The sequence below is a fragment of the Malaclemys terrapin genome, chromosome 9 (genome assembly GCF_027887155.1).
Source record: "Malaclemys terrapin pileata isolate rMalTer1 chromosome 9, rMalTer1.hap1, whole genome shotgun sequence".
Classification (NCBI taxonomy): Eukaryota; Metazoa; Chordata; order Testudines; family Emydidae; genus Malaclemys; species Malaclemys terrapin.
The window spans coordinates 71,261,982-71,272,004 of NC_071513.1; the positions used below are offsets into that span (position 1 = coordinate 71,261,982).

Here is a 10,023-nt window from a genome sequence, read left to right on the forward strand (position 1 = left end):
ATTTTTTCTCAATATATTACACAAGAATTTCAAGATGTACTGAAGAACAGGAGTACTTGTGGCACCTTAGAGACTAACAAATTTATTAGAGCATAAGCTTTCGTGGACTACAGCCCACTTCTTCGGATGCATAGTGGGCTGTAGTCCACGAAAGCTTATGCTCTAATAAATTTGTTAGTCTCTAAGGTGCCACAAGTACTCCTGTTCTTCTTTTTGCAGATACAGACTAACACGGCTGTTACTCTGAAAGATGTACTGAGTCACAAAACATTTGAAGTATGAAGCCATCAACTATCAATTGCTCATCTTCGTACTGTTGCCAACTGTGAGAGGCTCCTCAATACCACACCAGAAGCATAGGAAGAAGTAGTTGCATCAGCTAATTCTGCACAGAGAAATCCCAGGAGAAGACAAGTGAAACTTACAAGTATCTTATCAGTTTCACTATACTAGAGTTTACAGCTACCAGAAGAGGCAGGACACAGAAAAGAGAAAAACTAAGAGTGGTACATACACAAGTAGATTATTGTTCCTTACTAAGAGCACAGAGAGAAAGAGCGAGGAAGAGAAGAGGAAAGACTGGCGGGGGGGGGGGGGGGGGAATGCAGTTGTCTGGCACAGGTCTTAAAAATTATATGTCAGCTCACCAAGGTTGCTAGTAAGTGCAACCACAGAGCTACAGGCTCCTTCTCTAGAAAGAGGGGGGTGCGGGGGAGTAGCCAGAGCACTAGAAGTTCTTTCTGAGGAAGGAAGGAAGGATTAGAGCAGCTGGAACCACTGTAAAGGAACTCAAAGAACAGGGTGGCATTTAAACTGCTGATCCTTTAACAGGCTGGGAGAGGAGCAAGAAGCAGAGGACCCTGGTATTGAGAAACAGCTAAAAGTTTGAGCCCCCTGTAAACTCAGGAAAGCAGCAGGGCTTGGGACAGCAGCAGCAAAGAGGTATGGGGACAAGAATATGGATGGAGGCAAGGAGGACAGAGAAACAGAACAGATTTGGAAACAAGTGATTTGTTCAGGGGGAAATCTATTAGAGTGGGCATAACTGATTTTTGAGGGAGATGCACAATGGAAGATGTTTCAATATAGTTAAATGTGTATAACATGCATGGCTTGGGGGGGGGGGGGGGGGGAGAAAGGGAGGGAGGTTGTGGCAAGGTGGCAAATGTTTATTCACCTGCTAATGAGAAGCTGGAAAATGCTCAGAGTACTGATCTGACAACTTGGGACAACAAAATATTTTGGTCTAGATAAATAAAATCTAGACAAGTAATTTAAACCTTGTGGGGATGATAGCTGTCCTATGAAATATAAATATATATTTTATAGAATGCAATCATGTGTATAACTCCTTGCCAATTTTTGGGCTTAAAGAGTTCATCATAATGCATATGAACAAGGGAGCCAAATAAAGGTTGCATAAGATTGTCTCTATCCTTCTCTGCTCCTACTCACCTCTATCCCCTGCCCTGACTCCTGCCCCTTTCCTCCTCCCTGAGCCACACCCAGGTCATATCTCCTCCAGTCTAGCCCCCACACCTCTTCTCACCCATCTGATCCTCTCTCTGCATTCTGATCAGGTTGCTTCCTCCTTCTCCTTCACAGTGTCTGGGGCACCAGCAAAGAGAGCAATGAAAGCACAGGAGAGAGAGTCTCCCTGCCCTCAATTCTTTTTAGTGCCAGATCAGTGTAGCCCTAGCAGCCTGAAGAAGGAATTTCAGGGGAAGTCCAGCTCAGTTCTAGGATGGAGCATGCTCCCTTGGCTCTGTGGAAATGGTGCATGCGCAACCAGATCACCCACAGAATCTGTGTGGGAATGGAGTATGTGCCATGCAGATGGAATCTGCAGAGAAGTCATTTAACTGTCAGCCTCTACAACTCTACTACGTGTGTAGTAAACAGATTTTTCAGGAACCTACAACATAGTCAATGTTGAGCAGATTTTTTCAGGGAAAGCAAAAGGCACACACCCCTTGCCACTGCAGCAATACCCTGGCCAAATTTTAAGTCCTGCCCAAAGGCACGACTAATCTACATATACTGATGAGATAAAATAAGACTATCTTAATAATAGATTTGCAATTATTACTTATTTGAACAATGTTAAAGTAACAACTATGGGAAAGGGTGTATTGTTTTTCTTCCAGGTATTTGCAATTCACATTTCTACACTAGGCTCACCAGTTCAGGTAAAAGGAAAATCCTACATGTGATTGTTAAATGTTCTATCACATCCACTCCGAGTGGTGTTAGTACTTACACCAAGCAAAGCAGCAATAAAAATATTCACTAAGTACAGTTACAGTCAAATAAATAGTATGAATTTGTCCAATTATGTTGTAAATGTTCACTGTACGGTGATTGCTAGGAGTTAAATACATGAAAAACTGCAGAGATCAGGAAGGGTGGTTAACATTTAGTTTGGAGTTGTCTATTCATAATAGAGACCTTGGAGCGCAACTCAGTTGTATAAAATATCAATATTATACAGCAATATATACTTAGTGGAGAAACTGTTTTATTTAAAAAAAAAACACAACACTTTGTATTTCTTCAGTGTATACTCCGTATTCAGTTTCTATTTGGCAGACCCATCACATTGGTTGCAAAAGTATTCCTTGTCCTAGGCACACCTTGTAATGACAGTCTTAATACAACAGGCTGACAAATTTTGCCTAGACTATTTTTAATTTGTTCATTTTTAAACATTTTAAGCTTATAATCACAGAGTCCATTCTACACCATTTGCTTCTTCCACAGTTTGCAGATACTTATAAAATTGTCCTTTGCTAAATTATATTTAGTATCAATATCAGTCTAAACACAAATTTTTTTTAAAGCACTTTGCAAACATTACCTAATTAACCTCACAGCAACCCTGTGAGGTAGATACACACATTTTACACATGGGCAAAATGAGTTAGAAAGATTAATTCGTTTGCCTGTGGATACAGGAGTCAGAACTGGCCACAACTAAGCTTAGAATTTAGGAGCTTCTGAATCTGATCCCCACTCCCATGTTCAACATAGACCACACCTCTTTCTTTTACATCCTCTCCCCCACACCCTCTCCCTCCACTTACTAGGTCTTTTATTATGTATTCTTAAAGATTAAAAGAGTGAGGTAAAAGTGCAACTAAAAAGCACTTTAGTCTCAGCAACAATATTTAAGCAGATTTCACAGAGTGAACCACCTCACCATAACTGTTCACAAAACAGGACACCCCTGCCCCCGTTGCTTGGACAAGCTTAGTGTGTCAAGTCTGAAAAGCATCCATGACTCAAGAAGGCAGTGTCAAATGATAATTTTGCTTCTGGAAGCAATAGCATATTTAAAATCAAAATGAACCAAAACATTCATTTAACACTTCTGAGATTTAATGTGGCTGTAATATTTTCCAAAACACTTCCCACGTGGAAAAAATATTTTCAGTTCTAAGAACATACCATCTAGCTTACAAAAATCACCACACCAATCTAATTACAGAAACCTCCTCTATAAGAAATAAGCTTCAACGGTTTAATCACCGTTCCAGACTTTATCCAACCTATTTTTGTTATAAGTTAAGTAGGGACCATGCTTAGGTCTATTTTTGGTTTATTTTTCCACCAGACCCTTAACTGTGCAATATTTGAAACGGCAGCTATCAAAAGATTAACTCAGTGAGTGAACCTGGATCTTCTTCCCACGCCTCAACAAGCACTCCACACACTTTAAGGGCTCTATTTGAGAATAGGATATGAACGTGCAAAGAAACAAGAGAAAAACGCCGTTCCAAGAAAACAGTACAGACCGCACCTTAAGCTATCCCTTTAGGACACAGTTCAGTGGTCTGAACAACCTCCAACACCTAGGTGCCTGATTTTTGCTGGCCTTTTGGGCTCAGTTCTAAGTGGGCGTTTCTACTCGTTTAAACGCCTTTTCCCCCCTCCCCCTTCCTGTGCACTCACCTTCTCTCTGGCTCTGGCTCTTGCCCAGCTATTAGACGTCCTCCCGCCTCTGGAAGCTGATGCTGGCATATGCACTCAAATCGTCGCTAGAGTGGCTACTCCCACAAGGCTGATTAGGGGCTTTGGGCGGCGGCGGCGGCTGCCTCCCCCCCAGCACAGAGGTGCCCTCCTGGGGGTGGTGGGGGTATTGGCGACGCTGATTAAAATCCTTCACTAAGTCCAGGTCGATGTAGTTGAGTCCGTTCTCAAAGCCACCCCCGGCCCCGAGGGGCTGCTGCTCCCTCCTGGCGGCCGCCCCCAGCTCCCCGGAGGCAGGCCGGAGCCAGACGTTCTCGAAGGAGGCCGAGCTGTGGCGTTTCACCTCCTCGGCGCCCCCCGCCCCGTAGAGCAAGGGCGCGTTGAGGCCGCCGCTGCCCGCCGTGCCGCGGGCGTTGCTGGGGGTGGAGGAGAAGGTCTCGGAGCTGTGCCGCCGGCGGCCCCCCTGCGGGTCGGCGCGGATCACTTTGGCGCTCTGATTGCGGCCGGGGCTGGGGCTGAGGCTGACGCGGGTGAAGGCGCTGTTCACCCCCGGGCCTCCCATCAGGGAGGAGGAGCGCGGTGGCGCCGCTGCCAGCTCGGCCGGCGGCTGCGCCTGGGCGGAGGCAGGGGCAGCAGGGGGGTTCTCCGGAACGGCACGGCCCGTCCGCATGTCGGCGTAGTTGAGCAAGAGCGCGGGGGACGGGGGGTCGGCGCAGCCCGGGCAGGGCCCCCCGACACCGCCCCCCTGTTCCATAGTCACATAGTCCCGGCTGCTGAGGGCAGCAGCTCCTCGGCCTGGCCGGGCCGCAGCTGCCGCCCGTACGGCTGCGAAGCCGGCTTGGCAGGCAGCCCGCGGCGGCCCCAGCTCCATGTTCATGTACTCGGAGCCTTCGTCCCCTCGGGGCCGCGCGGCCGACGGGAAAGCCGGCTTGTCACTGGCCACGAACTCAATGTTCACGTACTCGCCGGGGCTCTTGGGCTCCGGCGGCAGCAGCAGCGGGGGCTGCTCCCGCGCCCGCGGCAGAGTGCTGGCCTTGGGGCCGTCCAGGGACAAGCGGGTGGGTCTGGTCAGGCGGCTCCTGCTCTGCGCGGCCGCCTGACGGGTAGGCTGCTGCGGCGGGGGCTGCGCCTGGTAGGGACCTCCGGCGCCCTCTTGGCCCCCGCCTCCCCCGAGGCTGTCGCTGCTGGTGGAAGAGGACGAGTCCTCCGCGGCGTAGAGCAAGCGGCCGGAGCTGAGGGAGATGCGTAGCTGGGGGCCGCTCTCCTCGGCTGCCCGGCGCTGCACGTGTTTGAAGGAGCGCGGCAGGGAGAAGTAGGAGTAGATGGGCTTGTGGGGGGGCTCGGCCGGGCCCTGCGCCGAGGCCTCCTCCGGGCCCGGCGGCTCCGAGGTGGCGAAGTAGCAGTCCGGGGGGGTGCTGGTGGCGGAGCCGCTGGCTGGGGACATGTTGATGTAGTCACTGCCGCTGCAGGGGAGCTTCCCTTCGCTGCTCTCTACTGAGAGCTTTGGGTGGTGGCCAGCCCCATTAGTCCACATTTTGCCGTAGCCGGCAGGACCAGCGTCAGGCGAACAGCTGCCGCTAGGGGACATCATCATGTACCCATTGGAGTCCACCATGGCTTGGGCGTGGCGACCCCCCCTGCCAGGGTTGATGATCTGCTGTGGGGCTGACACGCTCTTGGGGCTCATGGGCATATAGTCACCACCTTTGGGTGTGCCACCACTGCTGGGCACAGGGGCCACCCCAGGCGACATTGGCATGTAGCCATCATCAGTGTGTGGGGTGGAGTTGGTCCGGTGGTGGCTGCCCTCCAAGTGGTGCATCTCCAAATGCTCCTCAGGATAGGAGTGAGTGGGCACAAAGGCAGAGTGCCGGTAGGAGGGCAGCCGGTTGCCACCACAAGGATAGGAAGGTAGCATTTCCGTGTACTCCTCAATAGAGGCCACTGAAGACTGTGAGGGTGTCTTCTGGTGGGAGATGGTGGGTGAGGTGCCTGCAGAGTGAGTCCGCTTCCTGAAGCCCTTCTCCAGGTCAGTTACCTCCTCTCCACCACTCCGGGGGCAGCATGGGGTGCCAGGATAGCGGCACTGCTGATGCTGTGGGTGGCAACTGCGAGGGATGAAGTGGCCATTGGGAGCTGCCAAGCTGCAGGACGAGGCAGCCTTGCCCCCCATACAAATGTAGTTGTTGAGCTCCTCATCCCCCCGTGCTGGCGGGGTGTGACCCAGAGAGTCTGGAGTCACACTGCGAAAAGAGCTGCGGAAATCGCAGGGGCTAGAGCCATATTCGTCGGAGGAGATGAAACCACCATCACTGGGGGAGCCTGATACCGAAGCACTGGACCTGCGTGGGAAGAGGCAGTCTGAGGTGGAGCCATGGCCACTGGTGCTGCTAGATGACAGGCTGACTGGACTGGTGGCTGAAGGGGAACAGCGTGAAGAAGGCATTGGGATGGAGCGACTGTGGTTGAGTGGAGGGTGAAGCCTGGAGTTGCCACGGTGCCGATGTGAGTGGGTCCGGTTGGCACTGGGACTTACTGGGCTGCCATCCACAGAGGCAGGCCTGGACATAGTTCCTTCCCCATCACTAGAGGCTCGGACTCGGAAAGAGCTGGGTTTGCCCCCTGTTCCTCCTCCACCACCACCACCCCCAGCAGGGGAGGTAGCAGTCACACTCTCAGTCCTGGACCTGCGACTGAGCCCCACCTGGCTGGGTGGGGGGTTGTTGACATGGTGTCTGCTGCGGAGGGGCACAGAGATGGGATTGGAGCAGTTGGAAGAGGACTGGCTCTTGCTGCGGGGCCGGAATTCCTCACTCATGGCCCGCATGGCTTCCAAGATGGTCTCATGCATGTTCTGTGCCACCACTGAATCATCCACCTGCATCCAGAACTCACCAGGCCCAGTCACCGCTGAACGCCCAACCTCTATGAAAAAGAAGTTCTCTGAGTGGCCACAGCGGCGGATGTTGAGCAGCTGCAGTACCACAGCAGCTGCATCTGAGTTCAGCTTCACAAAGCTGATGGTTTTGTTGGTCAGGCACAGGCGGTAGATGCCGATCAAGTTCTTGGTCTGGCCCAGACCTTTAGGTTTCAGGATCACTTGCCAAACCTCCTTGAAAGCTGGACCAGGCACCACCTCGCCATAGCTATCGTCACCTGTCTCCCCCAGCCCTGCACTGCCACCCCCAAAGGAGACATCACTGTGGTGGTGGTGGTGACGATGATGATGGAGGTGGTGGTGGCCCTTGGCCCGATTGTGCAACTGCAGCAAGGCTTGGTACCAGCTCTCCTGCTCAGGCTCGCTGTCAGCTGCAATGGCAAAGTGCTCGTCCTTGGTATAGAGGGCCACCAGGTGCTTGTTCTTGGAGTCTGCCCGTTTGTTGATGTTGAAGCAGCTCTCCAGTGGGATGGAACGCTTGGGGGCTCCTGACTTATGTCTCCATTTCTTCTCATTCTCATAGTACTCCAGCCGGGCAGGTCCTGACTCGCTGGCTGCCCTCAGCACGAAGAAGCGTTTATGCATGCTCTTGGGTTTGCGCAAGTAACCCACCTTCCTGACATCTGAGAAGAAGCCCTCATTATTATCCGTGGGGCTAGCCATAGTGGAAGGAGAGGTGGTGGTGTTTTTACTGCAGCTATCAGCCCACAGGCCCCCAAAACTGCCAAACAAGGCAGAAAAAAAACCCCACCTCTTAAAATACAATTCATGCAACAACAATCATAATAAAAAAGCAAACTAGCTCGGAATCCCCTCTCCAAAACGGGGTGGGGGGAGGGGATACTGGCAGGGTGAGAGCAGCTGTTCAGTGGCAGAGGCAGCTTCCAGCACCACAGCAGCGTTTATATTGCTGTTTATGCCCAAATCACCCTCAGGAGGGTCAATATATCCTTAAAGAGTCCAGTCTCAGTCAGTCCAGATGAAAGTCTAGCTCTCCCAGCAGCCGCCGCCGGGGAGGAAAAGAAACGCATCTTTCAGTCGTATGGGTCGGATTCCTCTGTAGAGAGGAGCAGGAAGGGGGGTCCCCCTTGCTTTGCTCCAAAACACCCTCCCCTTCACAACTTCGCCTCAGCGAGCGCAATCTCTGTAACAGATTAAAGATCCTCTGGGTAGCGGTTTGTTTTGCAAAGTCCGGGGCTTACACCCCAAAACACACGCCTCTTCTCCCCCCCTAAAAACACAGCCCAGCCCAAAAATCAGCGCCGAGGCTGCTGCTTCTGCTTATGCGTGAGGAGGCTGGCGACCCCATTCAGTCCCATCTCGTTAGGAAGAGAAAGTGCCATTTCAACACAAAATGCAACCAGGCAGCAGCAGGAGGGGAAGCAGCCCAAGTGGGGAAGGAACATCCTCTCTTCCTCCTCCTCCTCATTCCAGTCGGGAAAGGCGCCGAGGGCAACAGCAAAGCCCCCTCCCCTGCCCCAGGCTGAAGGCGGGTCTGGGGCTGCCTGGCTGACTTCTCCTCCTCCGGCTGCTTCTCGGAGTTTCGGAGCGCCCCAAACCCAAACAAGCGGCGGTGTCTGTGTTTATGAGTCCGGCCCCCTCCAGCCGCCACCGAGACTCAGTCTCACTCCAAGGAGAGAAACACGTGACGGCGCCAGTGCGTGGACCATCCCAGCAGCAGCCGAGGGAGGCTCCAACCTAGCCTGGTGCCGCGGCATTCCAATCCGCCCCCTCCTCCCCGCCCGCCGCTCCTTTCATTCAGTGCCGCGGCGGCTGCAATTACCTTCGGGCGCTGAGCAGCTCTGCGCCCTGGGGGGCCGCCTGCCTATTGGCAGCGCGGCCTGTCCCTCAACTCCTCCACGGGGGGAGGTGCCCAGGCTAGGTTGAGGAGTGGAGCGTAGTAAAAAGGCGTAGACGCCATTCACTGGCGTGTTATTTATAAACTAGGGGCTTGTGAGTGAATCTCTGCAGTGTGGCAACTTTGATCGAGGCGCTGCTGCTGCGTTGTAACCACGAGGCTCCCTCCTCCCCCTACCTTCACATTCGAGCTGCGTCTAAACTCCAGTGCTGCCTGATCTGCAATATAGACATAAGGGTGCTGAAAATCATCCCCCCCCCCCGCATCCATCCCAGCTCTCCACCATATTAGTGCAATTGAGGCTTCCCTTTCAAAGCGGGTAAAGATCGAAAGAAGTTAATGCAACCGCTGAATTCAAAACAGAAAAGTCCCCCTCTCCCCAACCCCCTCCCTTTCCCCAACCCCTTCCCACTCAAACAAATAAAATCCATCCGCAAACCGTTCACGAATGTCTGTGGCATTGGAGATTTCTGTAACATAATACAGAGTGACCCTCCTGTGCCGAAGTAAGATTGTTGTCCTCTGGGCGGCTCAGAACATTGAGCTGAGACTATCCCCGTGAGCAAAACATTAAAATAAATAATGCAACTTTATGTTGCATAATGTTTTCCATATAAATCGGATCCCAAAGTTCAGTACCGTTTTAAATAATATAAGCCCAAAGAAGACCAATAATAGAAAAGGGGTATGAGAAATCAAAAGAAGAGACACGGTTGGGGCTGGGAATTGAAAACAGGATGCATAGTTTTGAGACCGATTTTGACTGCAACATTGACAATATAAGATTTTTGTGTGGTTTTCATTTTTGGGGATGTTTACAGTTCAAACTCAGCAGTGACTGATTTTATTATTTTTGTTTCCTATTAGCATGGAGCCACAAATCACAGATTTTATCTTTTGTCGACGCAGTTGGGCCCTGAATAAAGACTTTTATTGATGAGTGGAGATTTATCATTGCTGGAAATGCAAAGCTATGCTATCATTGTATTTTACAGAAAAATTGTGTAGTAGAGATTCCCTGTAGAATTTCTCCAATGTGTCAAGCAGTTAAATATATTTCCCGAAATCATTATATGCTAAATTAAACTGAATATTCAACATGATTTGCCGTTTACAGTACTGAAATGTGCTGTATGCGTAACTTTTATTTCACTGTAAGGTGAAAGACGATACGAGAAGTGTTGCAATCCAATTCTAAAAAAATAAATTACTCAATGCTGCCATCTCCAGGACAGTTCATTAAAACATCTTTGAACAT

The 10,023-nt window shown here is 51.2% G+C and overlaps 1 protein-coding gene across 6 annotated transcripts in view; it reads right to left on the bottom strand.

Annotated features, from left to right (window-relative positions):
• Nucleotides 1–8,558, bottom strand: part of IRS1 (insulin receptor substrate 1) — a 154,619-nt gene extending 146,061 nt beyond the window's left edge. For 5 of the 6 annotated variants that reach the window (XR_008446249.1, XR_008446251.1, XR_008446250.1 and 2 more), the window contains exon 1: nt 3,952–8,558. Coding sequence is in view for 1 of the 6 variants with exons in the window: in XM_054040191.1 (XP_053896166.1) it covers nt 3,983–7,570 (3,588 nt within the window). In the remaining 5 variants the exon portion in view is untranslated. The remainder of the gene's footprint in view (nt 1–3,951) is intronic. The other variant, XM_054040191.1, reaches the window with a different exon arrangement.
• Nucleotides 8,559–10,023: the final 1,465 nt, after the last annotated feature.